General features: G+C 36.9%; 1 protein-coding gene across 1 annotated transcript; it reads left to right on the top strand.

Moving 5' to 3' along the window:
* Window positions 1–4809: 4809 nt before the first annotated feature.
* On the top strand, window positions 4810–12202 carry LOC128736393 (uncharacterized). Its single transcript, XM_053830873.1, has 2 exons — window positions 4810–5248; window positions 12189–12202. Exons 1-2 carry the CDS (start codon window positions 4810–4812, stop codon window positions 12200–12202), a joined length of 453 nt encoding a protein of 150 aa, XP_053686848.1.
* Window positions 12203–19947: the final 7745 nt, after the last annotated feature.

A 19947-nucleotide genomic window follows, 5' to 3' on the forward strand; every position in this document is an offset into this window, starting at 1 on the left:
ACCTTTCAATGAAATGTTGAACAGCAAATTCGAGAGTCCGTCCCCTTGATTCAAACCACCTAACGAGCAATTCCAGCTCAACTAGCCAAACGATTTGACTCGACTATTTTTGATTGGAATGAAATTTTCCTAACGTCGTGGATACCAAGCAAGAACTCCTTTTCCACTAAGCTTGATTTTTTTCGTCAAGAGTAACTTTCCAAAATGGCGTATTTCGATACTAGAACTACCAATTTAATCAGAATGGCGTCAAAGGGAAAGTTGTAGGAACTTAGAAAAAAATTACACTGAAAGAAAAAATTTCAAAAACATGATAAAAATTATAAAATGTCTATTATCTCAAAACCATCCCCTATTTGCCTAATTTTTTTCAAGATAGCTTAAATTAGGGGAGAGACGTCTACAGTGAGACACTTTTTTTCCAAAAATTTTAAAAATTTTTTGGTGATAGTTACCAACGAGGTCTTCAATCCATTTGAAAGGTATATCCTTCTAGTTGTCTGAAAAAAAGTTTCAGCCCTTTTGGTTAAAAGATAAAATAGTTACAAACGCAAATGTGAAGGTGTCTTTTTGGCTCACTGTTCCCCAGTAGGTGGGAAGAGTGAGACAACGAGTATTGAATACTGAGACACATATTAGAATTAAACTTAAACCATATTTTTTGTTTACAAAGAATAGTTTAGAGGTCGTACTGCTTATTTTGTGCATAAAGGATACATTATTGTTGTGCATTATTGAAAATTCCGATTTTTCTCACAACTACATTTATATTCATATAAAGGTCAAATCCTGGTTATCTGACCTTCAACTTATACGTTAGAACTCATTTACAATCAATATATATAGATTGAGTTACAATTCAACACAAATTTTTTTTTTGAAAATTACCCACATCTGTTTGTCTCACTGTTCCCTATAGGAATGTTTTATGAGAAATAGTGAAATAGTGGTGTTAGCAAACAATTCGATGGTCTTATATTTTTTATTTTTATCTCTCATTCCTATGAGATGCCATGTAGTAAATTTAATTTGGATTAGCTATGCGATTTGCCGTTAAAAATCACATGAAAATGATCGCAATAAAATTTATTTTGACCCCCCCAAAAACGACTTTTGTTGAAAAATATACTAAAAAATTAACAAATTTTTCTCAAACTGTATTATGTGATATAGATTCACAAACTTTACTTTGCAGGAAAATATCATGGATCTTGTATGTTTTATGGCGAAGCTATTCCCGATGTCTCACTGTTCCTGTTGTCTCACTGTTGACTACTCTCCCCTATGCTAAAATCTGGTGAAGAACTATCGATGGACACTTTTTCGGATTTTTTTTTAAAATTTTGAAGTTACAAATTTTCCAAAAATATCAAAATTTTATTTTTTTTGTAAAACTCAAACAAAATCAAATTCTACGCATAATTTTGAACAAAATTTACACATATTAACTTTTTTCTTAAACCCAGCCTGCCGTTCTCGAGTTATTGCAAATTTAAAATTTACCCACTGGAAAATTTAAAATTTACTCATAGGATGCAATAACTTGAGAATGGCTAATTTAAACATAAAATTTTGATCTTTTTGAAAAATTTGTCTAACTTCAAAAATTAAACAAAATCCGAAATCGTGTTCAACGATAGCTATTCACCAGATTTTAGGGCATAATTTAAACTATCTTTAAAAAAATTATGCAAATCGGAAGGGATGTCTTAGAGATAATTGACATTTTATAATTTTTATCATGGTTTTGAACAGTTTTTTCCTTCAGTGTATTATTTTTTAAATACACTTAATTTCCTACAACTTTCCCTTTGACGCCATTTTGATCAAATAAGTAGTTTTCAAGATATGATGTTTTAAAAAAAGTATTCTCATTTCTACATACTTGAAAAGTTACTCTTGACGAAAAAAATTAAGTTTAGTGGAAAATGAGTTCTTGCGTGGTACCCAACATATTAGCAAAATTTCATTCCATTCAAAAATAGTCTTGTCAAAAATGGCCTTTTTTCAGCGTTTTGTGCTGGAATTGCTCGAACGTCACAAACGAGTCCGATGTCTTACCCGCTATCCTGACGCTTGATTTTGAACCATCAAGGGTGGCACGAATCAGCCTAATCAGTTTAGTTGGAAAACCATGTTCAAGCATAATCTGCCACAGCTCATTTCGTTAAACTGAATCGTACGCCGCCTTGAAGTCTATAAACAAATGGTGAGTCTGCAAGTTGAATTCCCGAAATGTATCGAGGACTTGTCGCAAGGTGAAAATTTGGTCCGTCGCGAAGTGTCCCTCTCGAAACAGTCTGTCCCAGTCTGAGAAACAGAATGCAGGAGAGAAATTTGTATGCAGAATTGAGGAGAGTAATGCCTCGATAATTGCTGCATTCGAGTCGATTCCGCGAACTCATCCTAAAAATCGATTTTTCAACAGAAAATTTCACTAAAACATCGTTGATGTGTATACTACTATCATGATATACCGTGTTCTTTTAACATTATTGTCAAAAACTTTATTAAACTTGATAAAACAATTATTGATTCGTTACTCAGGCCAAACCAAAGGCCATGCAATTTTATTGAATGCAGATCAAAACATGATTTTCGAGTGTTTTTTTAACAACTGTACTAAGCGGAGGTTTAAATTATCGTAAGGTTTTTTTTCGCCCAAAATGTATTTTTTATAATTAGTTCGTGCCACAAAGGTTAATAGATGAACATTTAGTTGGTTTATTGAAATAGTTATGCAAAAGCTAATTTTTCTTGTTTAAAGATTTGTTGTGAGCGGAATAAAGGACAGAGAAATTAGTGTTGTGTATAATTCCGCGTTTGTAATTCATAACACAGTAAAGTTTCTAGCAGAATATGCATTATTCTTTACTAAACTTTGCAGACAGGTTAAGGAAAGTCACATAAAGCTGTTCAATACGGAAATCTGCGAAAATGTTCGGGATTCCAGCCAGTGCCTTACGGAATGAAAAGCACCAAATGACGTACTTTCAGGATTACAAGCGAGCATAAAACTCTCTAAACTATCAAGTCAAGTTTATATGAGACACATAAAAAAATAAAAGCAAAAAAGAGATCAATCACAGCTAAATAATATTACTAAGCCTTATTACTATTTCAAAATGTAGTGATTATGTAAGGTATCTACGGTCTTGAAACTATCCAAGTAAATTTGTTCAAACATTTCAGCTTCAGCCATATTCCTGCTTTTATACTATTTTAATCTATCGGCGGTGATGAATGCAGTCAATTTTTTATTATATTTGTTGCCATGTGTGATTATTCATACTCTTTCCTAGTATGCTATTAGGACGTTACGTTACGTCTGTTTGTCTGTGTTGCTAAGTCAGTTTGTCTATGGTTCCAATCCCTATCAGACGTCCGAACCTATAATGTACTTGTTTCAATTTTGGACTAATTTTGCTTATGGGCTTTTCCTGGACTTTGTTTATGTGATATTTACGATAGCAATATAGTGCGCGGAATTATGTACACGTCTGACCGAAATTACAATCAAGTCAAAAATTAGTGAGCGGAATTATATGCACTGACACGTAACCTGCTGAAGCATTTGTTTTATTATTTTTTGTAACTTAACATCAACTTTTATATTTTTCTAATATAAATGACTAAAAGTCCTGTCCGATGATGGTCGGAATTTATGGTTATTGTATCTAACCATTTGAATTTTTTACACAGATCATAACACTCTCCCTGTCTTAAGTGCGCGGAATTACCAGCAGTTACGGTAAGCCTGGGTCACAACACAATGAGTAAATACGGTACGTAGCATAGTGTTGTTACAACGAGAATTTAGACTTTTCAACTAAAAATTGTGCAATTGTATCTATTAAATGGTAATATTAACCGAGTTACTACTTACTGTAGTACCTTACTGGTCATTAAAACATGATAAAGTAAAATGGTCTTATTGTTTTGAAATTATTTATAGTAACAGAAAGGGGGATTTTCGAGTGAAGGTTTCGTTTCACTCCGTATGAAATACTTAATTCATACTGCCTTTTATCATGAGGTTACCGTCACATGATTTCAATTTGTGAATTTTGTGCAAGCGTAAATGTATTTCCTGATACAGTAGAGAAGGTAATCAATTGAACGATTGTTATAGGATAATAATATGTCATATAAATTGAAAACAGTTAAAAATAAACAAGAATTGATTAAACATACATAATTGTATACAATTATAACAGCGGTGTTCTGCTGATGTATGGTCCGTTGTTATGAGTTAGGATGTATCGCATATTTGTTCTACAACATAAACGATATCGAAATTTCGTTCGAGGTTCATGTTTGTAGCCTAATTGATTCATTTTTCGACAACGTCTTGAAAACATAAATTTACAAACCGTTTTCGGCTTAGCAACACGAAAAAGACGAAAAATTAAAAAATGGGAACTTCATCGGGGTTTTCCCTGCGCGTGCTAGACTCTTTGAATTATTTTCCAATATTTGCAATAGCTGTAACTTTTCTCAAAAACAAAACAAGCATCTGTTTTATGTTTGCATGTAACAAGAAACACCGGCTGGTCCTGACTATTCAACAGCATGAAAACAAAATTTAACAGTAGTTTGGATTATATTCGTGATATTCACCAGAAACAAAAGAAAACATGTTTCGCATTTTATTCATAGCTCACACCAGAAACGTCAGTAGAAGGATCGAACAAAGGATCAATTGATCTGATTCACTCGATTGAACGATATAAAAGTACCCCAGAAGTACAACAGTGGTCATTAGTTAGTGCTCGGTTTTCTGACGTGAAGAACCCAGAAGCTGAAATGATGCAGCGTTGGTTGATGTTCTCCTGTATTCTGGGATGCCTTGGAGCGGCTTTCTCACTATACACGGCCATTTCGGTAGGATCGAACGGTCTGGTAACGATGAGCACTGCATTACAACAGATCTCTCCTGCCGTTACTGCCTTTAGCAACGCTCTCAACACTGGCCGCAATCAAGCGTTTGTTATTCTGAACGATTTGATGGGTTACGTTAACATTACGTATACGGCTCTGAACAAGACCTGGGCTCAAAATCAAACAGATTTAGCAAGTTTTATGGAAAGCGTTCAGTATACCAACCAGACCGTTATGTACGGTGACCAATCTATAACTTCTCAAATCTATTGGAACCTCCAGTCGTTGAGCTCCAGTTTGCAACAAGGCATTGACAATATCATGCAATACTACAACACGTTGGTATCCCAGATGCAGCAGGAAAGAGGTGAAAACTGCACATTGCGTAATGCCACTCAAATGTCAAATGTGCCCTCTTCTTTGGCCAAATACGTGACGTGCCTCCAACTGGACACTGCTGCGGTCACCCAGTTTTTGCCAAGTATTTTGACCGCGTTCACCTATAGTAAGACTGAGATAGTATCACTTGTCAACCAACTGAAGTTGTGCAGTTTTTACGCGCAGTCCTGCCAAAATTATGTAAGTACAAAAATATTCCAATCGATACCTGTTGCTTTAATTGAAATATTTGATTTTAGTATTTTGAGCAAATATGGCAAGAACATAGCAGTGTCACAATGTTGCTGTCTGTCGGTCATCAGCTACTTTATGCGGCATTGGATGAAGCTAGATCTCGTGATCAATTTTGCGGCCAGCTAATTCAAGCCGATATTTCGGACAACATTTCTAACCTCACTAATGCATTTATGCAATGTTCGTGGCCTCCGCAATAGTTTGTGGAGGATTTAATGATGTTCTATCTTTTACTATAATTCCATGTAAGATCTACTATAGCTAATGTCTGCTAGTCAATAAACGTGTTCTCATTGCGAATCATTTATACGTTCTTGCAATAGGTAGTGCCTAAATGTTAGCAGTTTAAATGTAGGATGTATCAACGTATTTTTCCAAAACAATTTAATATCTTAGCAAAGCCTTTTATTGAAAATAATGAAAAATATTAAAATGGAATTTATTTTTTTCTGATTCGAACAAAAATTTACATATTTATAAACCGATTGCTTATCGCAGGAGGTCCTATTTTACACCACCTATTTTATTGTGACCGGAGTCGGTCGTGGTCGATTTGGCGCCCCCTCGTTTCATAAATCAGTGTTCCTTCCATTCTAAGTTTATCATTTTTTCGAGCAATAAATCATGCAAGATTGGTATAGCGCCTCTTATTCAGTATTTCGCTATACTTATTTGCTGATGCCTCACTGAAGTTCAAGCTCTTTTTGGCCTTCTTGGCGGGGGTCTGGAAAATGTAGGCGGTGATACATAAGAATCTGCAGGGTGCACACCTGCACACACAATTCATGCACTTCTAAATGAGCTTTTTTCTTGTTTTGCCTTCTATCAGGCTTTGGTTGAGGCCGATAACGGCGCATCTCGCTATTTTTATTGAGTTTACTCGTAAATAGGAAGGATTTAACAAAAGCTTAGTTGAAACAATTAAGTATCCACAGTCATTTCCCAGCATGTAACTCCATACATAGAAGTGGAGAGACAGGTCACACTTTAGAAGAACAAAAATGCAGAAAATTGCCCTCACACCAAGCCAATGTAGCTTTCGCCTGCTGAGACGGTGCCGTATCTTGTTGGAAGCATTATGGTGCATTCTTGAAGTGTTTTTTGACAATGATTCTTCAAAACATTATCGGTGTGATATTTAGTGTTGATTTTAGCACCAGGTTCAATGAACAGCAACGGAACCTTCGAATTTTGGGAGACATCCTCATACCATCACCCAGGAAATATTCTGGAACCTGTGAACGGCCAGTTTATTCCGAGGAATATCAGAAAGATGTGCTGCATATATCTGATCATTTTGTTGGTTGTGGTGATCCTGTAGTAGGAACACTTTTTTGTCCAGAAATAGAATTTCATAATCACCGTGCCGCTTGAGCAGCTACCGACATCTTTCGGCTTTAGCAACCTTCTGCTTTTTAGCGCAGCTGTTGTTTTTTGTAAGAAATAAGTTGAAAATCATTTTCCAACGTATTCATGGTGGTTGACCGCGAAATTCCCATTCCTTGACCATCTTACGCCCGGACTGATCTGGTTCCCGTCGAATTCGCTCTATTATAGTGCGATTACGACTAGATTTGGGGAATATTTTCCAAGAACCGGTTTCCTTGTATCATTTTATGGTACGAAAGATGATTCTTTCATTTATTCCGAGTGACGTGAGCTTCTTTAAAATATCACACAGCCGAAAAATCTTCAAAAACAGACTTATCACAAGTTTTCGCCCATGATCACCGCGATTCTTATACAAATGAAAATTTAAAACTTACTTGCAAGCTGTGTTATCATTTTAATACACTCTAAACGAAAAATATGCAGACACATCTGTGATAAACCCATTTTTAATTAAACTTGTCCAAATACACTAATAGCTATAGAGCTTTCTGACAGCTCATGCACCAATACTTGCGAACACCGAAATACGCGTGTATCTTACTTCTTCTTCTGTTGGGTACTCTCACCACTGCGTCCATTATTTTGAACTATTGTGGTATGCCCCATTGTTTATTTTGCTGTACGCTTCAGGCTTACCTATCACTTATTGAAGAAGTGGTAGGCTGGTAGCTGGAGCGAGACAGGTGCCAATCAGGGATGACTTGGTACGCGTGTATACATGTTGTTTGCCTCATGTTGGGGAACAGCTGATGTTGGAGGAACAAACCGAAAAATAGCGATTATTAGTTTTGTTCATTGGCGGAACTAGCGCACGCTATGTCCGAAGGCACATATTATTTAACTTTGATGCACCTCAGATTTTTCTTCACAGGCTGTTAGTATTGATCAAAACGATGAATTTAAAAAAGGTCTTAAAATATTCTATCTTGGGTTTTTTGAAAAATTCAATTTTTAAGTTTATATAGGGGTCATTTCCTCTCAAGTAATATTACCCGTTGTAATCGACCACCTCCGATTTCAACCAAATTTGGCATAATTGCTCATTCCAACCTCACCTTCAATTTCCCAAAGTTTTGTACGGATTGATCAATCCCTCTTGCAGTGACATGCAGTGAAAAATGAGTTTTTTCGAAAATCTCAGAAAAATAGAGAAGCGGTACTGCAAGGGGGATTGATCAATCCGTACAAAACTTTGGGAAATTGAATGTGAGGTTGAAATGAGCATTTATGCCAAATTTGGTTGAAATCGGAGGTGGTCGATTACAACGGGTAATATCACTTGAGAGGAAATGACCTCTATATAAACTTAAAAATTGAATTTTTAAAAAAACCCAAGATAGAAAATTTTAAGACCTTTTTTAAATTCATTGTTTTGATCAATACTAACAGCCTGTGAAGAAAAATCTGAGGTGCATCAAAGTTAAATAATATGTGCCTTCGGACATAGCGTGTAGCGCTCATTTCTAGGGGGTCAATTTTAAGGTCAATCATTTTGTTCTAGATGTACTATTTCATCAAAAGTAAAAAAGGAAATATTCGCGCATTAATTATTTTCGAAATTTTTCGGAATTTTTGTTTTTGAAAAATGATAACTTTTGAATGCATAGTCAGAATTTTGTGATATTAATATCAAAATGTCTATAAATCTGTTCTGAACTCATTTTGCATGTTGTCAATTCAAAACAAATTTCGTATGCGGCTCTGGAGTTCCAAAAGCGAAGGCCGTCTACAGACGGCCTTACCCGTTAGAGGGATAATGTATTTTCACATAAATTTTTTTCTAGTAAAATGGGTGTTTCAAATTATATGATGATAGCAAAATGATAATGATATGATAGTAAAATGACAACTAATTCTGCTTTCCTATTAATATTGTGCAACAGCAAGATTAGTATTCCGTTAGATATTTTTGATAGCAAAAGTAGCATTCAATTTAATTTCACGGCGTGGAATTTTTGATATCAATTTTGATATTTTAACCGCTAAGTCGACCAAAATGAAATCACACCGAGTATTCAAAATCCCTTACATCAAGATATCATATTTTGTTTTCAATTTGCTCTAAAACTTTGCTCGGGATATATCCTGTTTCCAATTCAAGTACACATTTTCAAATTTGCTGTCATTTAAGCCAGCGGAAGACGAAAATTATTCTGTAACTTGGTGACAAAAGAATGCATCTCTTTTGTTTACTGTTGTTGTTTGCCTCATTTTCAAGCACTAACACACACATAACTGGAAAGCTCTATTGCTACTTACCCTGTACACTTTGTGTTGCTCCAAAAATATTATTCACACCTATAATTTTTTTTCTGTCATTTTGTTAGTCTAACATAGGCTGCCCAGACCTCGCAATAAACCTCGCAATAAACGGTGAAAAACGGGGAAAATCGCGATACGGAAAACTACGGCACCCACCGCTTGCGTTGATAAACAAAAAGCAACACCGCAGAGGACTGAACTGTCAAACGTGCGTTGCAGAAAAACAGGGGCTAGGGCAAGAAAACCAGGTGTGCAATAAAATTGGAAGGAGTGTTGTGCCACAGTTTTGTGCCACTTATTGAACTTACAAATTTATCGGCAATTTGTGTTATAAAGTCCCAATTTTATTCACTTATTGAGTATAGTAAGTTTCTATCAATGCTACGAAACCGATAGAACATGTTTATTTGCATTTAACGTTTGGTAAAAGCTAATTTTGTAAATCATCATTCTCAATAATTTTGACAAGAAAATCGTTTGTTGAAAGCGAAACTGAAAGCTGAGACACACGTAAAAACAATTATTATTACGTCTAAAAATCACTTTGGTTTACAGAAAAAAAATCATAACATTCGATGGATAATGAAAGTGTATAGCCGGAGTGGTTGTCAAATTGCATATCTATACCTATAAAGAAGGATTTCTGTCTGTCTGTCTGTCTGTCTGTCCGTCCTGTGTTCCTTATAGAATCAAAAACTACTGAACCAATCGGCGTGAAAATTTGCATGTAGAGGTTTTTGGGGCCAGGAAAGGTTTTAGTGATGGTTAGAGACCCCTCCCCCCACTAAGAGGGGCGGCTCCCATACAAATGAAACACAAATTTCTGCATAACTCGAGAACTAATCAAGCAAATAGAACCAAATTTGGCATGTGGGTGTTTTCGGTGACAAGAATTTATTCTAGGGTAATTTGAGACCCCTCCCCTCTTTGTAAGGGGAATTATAACTCCTCTCCCCTTTAAGAGGGGGGGTTTCCATACAAATTTCCTCATAACTCGAGAACTAATCAAGCAAATGGAACCAAATTTGGCATGTGAAAGTTTTCGAGGGCAAGAAAATTTGCTATGTTGAATTAGGACCCCTCCTCACTTTAAGAGGGGGGGCTCCTGTACAAATGAAATACCAATTTCCTCATAACTCGAGAACTAATCAAGCAAATGGAACCAAATTTGGCATGTGTGTGTTTTTGGAGACAAAATTTTTTTCTATGATGAATTGGGACCCCTCCCTCTTTATAAGGGGAATTGTAACTCCTCTCCCCTTTAAGAGGGGGGATTCCATACAAATTTCCTCATAACTCGAGAACTAATCAAGCAAATGAAACCAAATTTGGCATGTGAAGGTTTTCGAGGGCAAGAAAATTTTCTACGGTGAATTAGGACCCCTACCCACTCTAAGAGGGGGGGCTCCTGTACAAATGAAATACAAATTTCCTCCTAACTCGAGAACTAATCAAGCAAATAGAACAACATTTGGCATGTGGGTGTTTTTTTTGGTGACAAGAATTTATTCTATGGTGAATTGAGACCCCTCCCCTCTTTATAAGAGGAATTATAACTCCTCTCCCCTTTAAGAGGGGGGGGCTTCCATACAAATTTCCTCATAACTCGAGAACTAATCAAGCAAATGCAACCAAATTTGGCATGTGAAGGTTTTCGAGTGCAAGAAAATTTTCTATGTTGAATTAGGACTCCTCCCCACTTTAAGAGGAGGGGCTCCTGTACAAATGAAATACAAATTTCCTCATAACTCGAGAACTAATCAAGCGAATTGAACCAAATTTGGCATATGTGTGGTTTTGGAGACAATTTTTTTTTTCAATGATGAATTGGGACCCCTCCCCACTTTAGGAGGGGGGGTCCTATACAAACGAAATACAAATTTCCTCATAACTCGAGAACTAATCCAGCAAATGGAACCAAATTTGGCGTGTAGGTGTTTTTGGAGGCAAGAATTTTTTCTGTGATGAATTAGGACCTCTTCCCACATTAGGAGGGGGGGCTCCAATACAAATGAAATACAAATTTCCCCATAACTCGAGAACTAATCAAGCAAATAGAACCAAATTCGGCATGTGGAGGTTTTTGGAGGCAAAAATATTTTCTACGGTGAATTAGGATCCTTCCACACTTCAAGAGGGGAGGCTTCTACACAAATGAAATACAAATTTCCTCATAATTCGAGAACTAATCAAGCAAATGGAACCATATTTGGCATGTGGGTGTTTTTGGAGGCAACCATTTTTCCCATTATGAATTAGGACTTCTTACCTTTTCAGGAGGGGGGGGGGGGGCTCCCATTCAAACGAAATACAAATTTGCTCATAACTTTAGAACTAATCAACCAAATGGAACCAAATTTGGCATGTGAGAGTTTTAGATGGCAGAATTTTTTGTCTGTGGTGTATTATGACCCCTTTCCCTTTTAAGAGGGGAGCTCCCATACAAATGAAATTCAAATTTCCTTATAACTTGAGAACTAATCAAGCAAATGGAACCAAATTTGGCATGTGGGAGATTTTGGAGTCTAGAATTCATTTTACGATAGTTAGAGACCTCTCACCCCTGTGGTAGGGGGATATGGACTCTCATACAAATAAAACAGAAATTTTTGCGAAACTCAAAAACTAATCCAACTCGAGAAATTCGAGACTCTTCCATAAAACATTAATCAATAACAAGACCACAAAAACTATCTATAGTAACACTAGATCATTCAGGACGAGCCGGTCGCGAGTGTTGCCGGTGACCCGCCATCGGAAGCGCCGCCCACTGGGGGGCTTGCAAAACTCGAGATAGTGACAAAGATCATCCGAGATTCATGATTTATGTACAACACAGGTTAATTTGTGGCAATACGAAGTTTGTCGGGTCAGCTAGTAACATAATAAACCGTCGAGAAAAAGTGCATACACTATGAAGTGTGCAACAGTTGGGTGGTGTGCAATAATTGTCAAATTTTTGTAGTGATACCCTAGTGGAATATAATTTGGAAAAAATGTTCTTTTTTTATTACTTTCAGGATTCAAACTATGATACTGGGTAGCGGACCACCGTAATAACAAAATTGTTACTGCTATGTAATGTCTGCTATATTTTTTCTTATAATCGATGTTAGTTTTATAGGGCATAGTTGGCACTAAATATTACAGTTGAAAATGAATTCACGAGCCGGTGGCTAAGCATTTGCATCACATCCGCTATATAGTTCAGGGACAGCACTTGCGATTGAGAACCGATTTGGGTAAGGTACTAATTGGAAAAGGACAAATTAGCATTTGTAAATAATTTAGGCGACGTGCATTTCCTAACCGAATTTAAGCATTCTGTTTTTGGAACGTATTGAGGCCAACTTTTGCTTAATTCAGCTGCCGTAGGAACGTTACAAATCGAAAGCAACTCGATAAAGTCTGAAGTTTTTGGAGCGTCTTAGTAGAATACGAAACCTAAAAATAAAAAATAAGAAAACTTATCCAATTTAATTCTACTATGTGTATTTTATTCAATGACAGATACGTATTTCGCCTACGACTTGCAGGCTTCCTCAGTGTCTGTTTTCGAAAACAGACACTGAGGAAGCCTGCAAGTCGTAGGCGAAATACGTATCTGTCATTGAATAAAATACACATAGTAGAATTAAATTGGATAAGTTTTCTTATTTTTTATTTTTAGGAACTCGATAAAGGTTTGGGCCATAGCGAGGCTGTTGTCGATTTGTGTGGTTATGTATATCTGTTCCGATGGAGCGGATTCTAGCATTTTCACCAGCAAGACAGCTACTGAACCGGTTCATCACAATTGGTTTAGCTGTCAATTGGGCTCCGTATTTCTGCAGGCAAGTAGCTGCATATGCATTGCTGGGTATTGCTTGTTCGGTGATGTTAAGCGCAGCAGCATTTAGAAGATTGCCGGTTTCTCCATGACTCCCAATTTCTCCATGATTTCACAATTGCTGTATCCGTTCTGCTTATCGATGTTTTGACCGTGGCAATCTTCTCATTGACGGCCGCTAGTCCATTGGCAACACTATTGGCGACATTGGCGGAGATTGTGCTTTGAGCTTTGATTGCAGTTTCGAGACAGATTACCCCGAAAAGAACTAGAAAGAATTTCATCTTCTGTTATCGTAGGCCAAGCACAGAAGAATACCGACTGAGTGTGCAACGGTGATTGTGAGTCTTTTATATGTAGATTGTTTGTGACACATGCCATGTTTTCAGTTTGTAAATAACAAATATCTGTGACAGTAAATATTTGTTTTAGGAAAAATCTGGATTAAACGGATGTAAGATAAATTCTTTTCATACACTTATTACTCACAACACTTTATTTTTCTGACCTGTTTTATTGTTATTGGAACGATTTATCAATTTATTTAAAGTTTAAATTGATCATTGCATCAATAAATGTAAGTCTAAATCAAATAAGTCACTTGCCAAGTTTGTTTAAGTGGATGGAATTAAAAACAAAGCCTAATTAAAATCAATGTGGAATTAAATTTTGGGAAGCTCTGTTCACTTGATAACAACAAATAGCCATGTTTGTATTTGGTTACCGGGAAACAGATGGTATTGAGTGCAAACAAAATTCAAAGCACTACTATTTGATGTACCTGTATGGAACCCCCAAGAATCATTCATGGATCGTTTTTCGACCGTCATCATCATGGTGCAGCACGTGCTTATAATCTGTTTGTGAATATTTGTTTGATATAAACATGGTTTCATAAGTGATTTAAATTATTTCTCTAGTTTTAATTAGTTTTAAGATAAATTTTCATATAGCATAACAAAAATTCTGAGCAGTATAATTTTTTGTTTTTGAGATGCATTGTTTTCAAGATATGTTCATAGTTGTGAAAATGCAATGGAGACCCATGGTATTTAATTTTTTATCGAAATCATTTACTTGTAAAATTACACTTATGGCTCTAACGGGTGACAACTAAAATTTGGGAATTTTTTTCTTAAGCTGTCGAAAAAAGACAAAGATACTTGAAGAAGATCTGATTTATCGCAATTAAAGATACATCGTCCATTGTTGAAAAAAGATTAGTGTACATTTCAAAACGGTTCGTAATCGGCTGTTCGGCGGAGCTTCCGTTTGATGCCACTTCCACTACCTTGCTTGCGAATAGTTGTTGGGCATCTTAGGATATGGTAAACTGTCGAACCCGCAACATATTCGCTTTTTAAATATTGTACCGTATACTTTTTGCCGAGATTTCAGTGGCAGTTCGTAAAAGTGTACAACGCGCTCTCGAAATGCTTCCTGTTTCGACGCCATTTTAATTACCGGACATCACTAAATGTAGAAATTGAAATTATATAAATTGCATTTTTTCATACCGCAGTAATTTGTATTAATTATTTTGAATTATTAATAATGACCGTATTAAAACTTGTTTAAAAAAATCAAAATGGCATTCAGCTTCCTGTTAAATGAATAGCCTTACTTTCCGAGCGTACTTTTTTTTGCTTATTTGATCTGTTTGATCTGCACAGAAATCTGCTGGCGCAAACATTTTCGGGCCGAATGTATTTGATAATCTCACGAATTCCATGCTGTTTTGCAAACAGTGTACTGGCCCCACAAAATATGTCAATATTTATTCGGTTTTGTAACACGGGTAACGTCTCAGATCTAATTTTTGACATCAAATTTGACAAACAGTGTGCTGGGCGAGACAAATATGTCTGTAAAATACCAAAATTTGCCCAATTTCTGACAGGAAGAAAATTTGACGATAAAGCAAACAGTGTACTGGTACCTTTACATACATGCAAAGCTTTTATTACCGACTCAGCGATGCCAATGTGAATAAATAGACAGGTGAGGAAGAAGATACATTTTCTTGGTATTAGAGAAGTTAAAAATGTAAACAAAAAATAACTACGTCACTATTTAAATAGGTTTGGTATGGCAGTTATTGAAGGACCTGAATGTATTTGTGTGAGAATGGCAGTTGTACGCATACTAATAGAGCGCTTCTCCGCACCTGTCTATTTACCCTCATTGCATCAATGCAGCGCTGGACATTACATGTTGGGGTCTATTGATGAACGTCGAAGGCAGGGAGAGGAGCCACTGGATGGCCTTTCTTGATCGAAATTCCCGTGGCTTACTGGACGATCGTAGTAACCGCTAGTAGTTCGAGGATGATTCCGGAGGATGATGTCTTAGTAGAGGACCACGATATCCGTGGCGAGTAAAGTGACGCCAAATCTAGTCCTGGTCGCGAAATATGCAGTTCACGTGGTTGCCTCGACGGACTTGTCATTGAAATAAACTTTTCGAACGCTTTCGCTCTGGCCCACCTGGTAGCACCCGGGGATTTTCCGCTCGTTGTTGTTAACACTGGATACTCCAGCTCGTCGAATTTTGTTGGCGTTTGAATAGGTCACTCAGCCTTATAAACGTTGTAGCGGTCCGGATTACACTGGATTTTCAGGCATATTTGATGATACTTTGCACACGTCGAGACTACCGACAGGGAGTTACCATTTTCCCCTTCCGAGCGTGATAACGACTTAAAAACTGTCTCAAGACGATCTCTCCTCACTGCGATCAACCCAAACAAACTCCCCTCCTTTCCTCTTGTCTCCACTCTTCCTGTCTCCCTCACCCTCTGTTATCACCATCGGATACCACCTATTCGTGCAGTCGAGGGTGGTATAATTTTGGATGTACGATCGAGAATTGAGCTTGCTGACGTTTATCGTACGCACACATCGACGCGCGGTTTGTTGTTGCTGTTGTTAGATTTTACATTGATTTTACACGTTTGTTTTTGTTTTCCCCCAGTTATACCCCGGTAAAAAAACATACGTTTGAGTGAAAAACGATAAGTTTTTGCAGCCTTTTGCACTGGGCTTAGCAAGCTCTATGGTTAAGAGGTTATGTGTTTAATGCGGACTTTTTGCCGTCTTTTTCGTTGCGGTTTTTCCGTTACAGGCTGTTTCAATTGGATGTTACCATTTATTGAGTGAGACTGTGCCTGACTTAGGCGATTTCTTACGAAGCCTTTAGAGCCTCCGTTTTAAACCCCAACACCTGGTCTAGATGTTCCGGGGTGGACGCCGAAGGTCTCTTTTAGGGCCCTAAGTCGTCAATCAGACAGTGTCTCCTCACGTTTAGCCTACATTAAACAGAAACATTTTTGCAACATTTTCAGCATAAAACTTAATATTTGAAAAAGTCGTAGTAAATGTAAAATTTGTGATGCATAATGAGGCACCAGTTTTCGACCATTTCTGTGCTCCAGTTTTCGCCACCCCCAGAAGGATAGTTAGTATCTTGTTCAAGTCTGAAAATTCATTAATATTTATATTTTTTCCGAAAAATAAAATTAATTATCAGTTGAATAGTGAAAACAGAATGGATTTCCGTTGAGAAACAATCGCATCAGCGGTTCCCGGGATGTACTTAGGAACGGTCCATTGAAATTCGCCAATGCAATCGCGAAAGGTGGATCATGTAAAAATCATTTCAATATGACGACTCCAACTAAAAATAATGCCTATTTGAGTTATATTACCATTTAGGGATTAGAGTCATATTATATTGGTTCAGTACATAACTATGTTTAAATTATTGAAAATGTTATGCTAATTATGGCATTCCAAATATCAATAAAACACTTTTGAACTCCTACGGTGGCGAAAACTGGTGCCCTGGCGAAAACTAGTGCCGTTACCCTATTATTTACATTTATATTTTTTCGCCCGGACTTTCGACTAATCGACTACGACAAAAATGAGCTTGTGTTGCTTGTTCAATCGTGTGTACCAACAACCTTTTTGATTTTAATTGCTCTAGACGTAGACGTTGTGGTCAGATAAATTATTTTAAATGAAATTAAATCAATTACTTAAATATTTTTTCTGATTCACTCTCAAAACTGATATTGAAATAATTAGAAGTTGTAGAAGACAGATGGTTCGAATAAATAGATTGCTTTTTGTAGTTTGTGAAAAACAGAACACGTAACCAGATACAATGAAATAACAGTTTATTAATCATTTATATTTTAATAATATTTAAACCATAGTAGTTGGAAATGGGTTACTACAAAAACAAAATTGTTGCTACTGTATAATGTCTGCTATATTCCTCTTATTATAGTATATCCTGGGCTAAATACACTAAATATTAGAATCAAGTCACTTGCCGGTTACTAAGCATTTGCTGAAGGCGGCTTGTGTACGAGCCACAGCATCCTGGATGTCATTCGATGCCAACATGGCACAGCGATTACATCTGAAGACGACCATTTGAACCTGATTGTACTGAATCACATCCACTATATAGTTCAGTGACAGTACTTGCGATTGAGAACCGATTTGGGTTAGGTACTAATTGGAAAAAGAAAAATAAGTAAATGTATATAATTTAGGTAACGTGCATTTCCTTACCGAATTTAAGCATTCCGTTTTTGGTACGTACTGAGGCCAACTTTTGCTTAATTCAGCTGCCGTAGGAACGTTACAAATCGAAAGCAACTCGATAAAGGTTTGGGCCATAGCGAGGCTGTTGCTTATTTGTTTATTAATATCTGATCCGATGGAGCGGATTCTAGCATTTTCACCAGCAAGACAGCTACTGAACCGGCTCATCACAATTGGTTTAGCTGTCAATTGAGCTCCGTATTTCTGCAGGCAAGTCGCTGCATATGCATTGCTGGGTATTGCTTGATTGGTCATGTTAACCGCAGCAGCATTTAGGATGATGCCGGTTTGCTCTGCCATTTGGTAAATGGTCGAGTAGAGACTGACAAGCGAGGATTGGGCCAGCAACATACTTGGTCCTGAGGTATTGAGCATGTTCCGTAATTGAGCAATCGTATTGTTCAGTGAACTCAGTTGAGAACTGACCGAACTAGGATACTTTACGAAGCGGTTCACTTGACTGGACAGGCTGGTGATCAACTTGTTGACCCATTTACTCCATGATTTTACAATGGCTGTATCCGAATTGCTTATCGAGGCTTTAATCGTTGCGATTTTGTCGTCGACGGCCGTTAAACCGTTCGTAACACTGTTGGCCACATTGGTGGAGACTGTGCTTTGAGCTTTGATTACAGTTCCGAGGCAGAGAGCCCCGACAAGAACTAGGAGAAATTTCATCTTCTATAATCTTAGACCAAGCACAGGAAAATACTGACTGATGAGCGTTCAAAGGTGATTGTGTGTCTTATATATTGTTCTGTTGATCGCTTGTGACGCATGTCACGTTGAACAGCTTGTACATACCAAATTGGTGGAAATTCGTGGTAGTAAATATTTGTTTTAGAACAAATCTGGTTTAAATGTACTCTTTGTTATGCGTTCCTTAATCGAAACACCTTACCCTTTTCATTCTCATTAGATTCTAAAATAAATGATCAATCCACCTAAGGTTACCTATAAGACAAAATAAAGCTGAACAAAATCGAAAAAGCTAATCTCGTGTTTTTAGTCTTGACCTAGAAATGCGGTCATATATATTGATATTTTTTTGAAACGATGGTTCTACAATTGATGAAGGGACGGTAGGGGGAAAAAATGAAAATTTTTTGGTGAAGGAGGGGGAAGAGCGGAAAGGTGAGGAGGGGGGGGGGGATATTGGTAGCTACGCTTAACAAGTAGTCGTTTTGACTCCTACCTTTTGTCCAATGCTGGAAGGTGCATAAGTCGTGCATAAGGGCATGTGGTTCGCTGGTACATGTACCTTTGAACCATAGAGGCGCTGGACAAAAGGAGACTGCAAAACCCACTCATCAAGATAGCGACGTGTCCAATATCCCCCCCTCCCCTCCTCACCTTTCCGCTCTTCCCCCTCCTTCACCAAAAAAAATATTTTTTCATTTCTTTCTCCTACCGTCCCTTCATCAAAAAAATATCAAAATCGAATAAGTTACGTAAATCAAAAAAATCTGATTAAAATCAATATTGAATTAAATTTTACGGAAGTTCCGTACACTTAAGAAGAACAAATAAACAAGTTTGTGTTTGGTTAAAGAAAAACAGCTTGTATTTAGTGCAAACAAAATTCAAAGCGCTGTTTGATATATCTGTGTGAAACCCCCAGGAAGCCATTCATGGATTGTTTTTTTCAACGTTACCATCATGGAGCAGCATGTGTTTTGGGTCTGTTTGTAGTTATTTTTTACACGATAGTTGCATAGTTGTAAGTGATATAAGAAAGATCATTTACCTTTGGCTTATGCATCAGAAATGCATTATGCGGCAGCGCTGATAGAATCACTTTCTGCGACTTGGCGATTTCTTTAGTGCTGGTCACTAAAAGTCATATTGTTTTACAAACAGTCACTTGGGTAACTGTTTTGTAGCCGGATTTTTTGTATACAAAATCCATCTATGCAAAGTCTTAATCCTAAATCGTAAATTATATGGTGTGATGCGACTGAAAAGTCGCGATAAGTAAAGATGGTAAGATGAAAATGGATGCGAGATAGAATTGTTGAATAGAGACATTTTTGAAGACCCAAAAGTATATTTGATCAGATGATCATTCTAATTCCGATGGATTCCTCGAATATTCTTGATGAAATCCATGTCCATGAGAACTGAAAGAATCTCAATCAGAATAAAGCCTACGTTTTAAAAATAAGAGAGAGAGAGAGAGATTGAATTAAAAAAACCCGATTCGAATATATTTGCGTCAAAACAGTTGTCATCTATTAATCAAACAACTGCTTTCAACTGTTTCGAAACGATATAAAATGCCTCACGTGAGCGTCCCTGTTATCAGTAGTTTATCGGTGGGCAAACGAGTAATCA

The sequence above is a fragment of the Sabethes cyaneus genome, chromosome 2, assembly GCF_943734655.1.
Source record: "Sabethes cyaneus chromosome 2, idSabCyanKW18_F2, whole genome shotgun sequence".
Taxonomy (NCBI): domain Eukaryota; kingdom Metazoa; phylum Arthropoda; class Insecta; order Diptera; family Culicidae; genus Sabethes; species Sabethes cyaneus.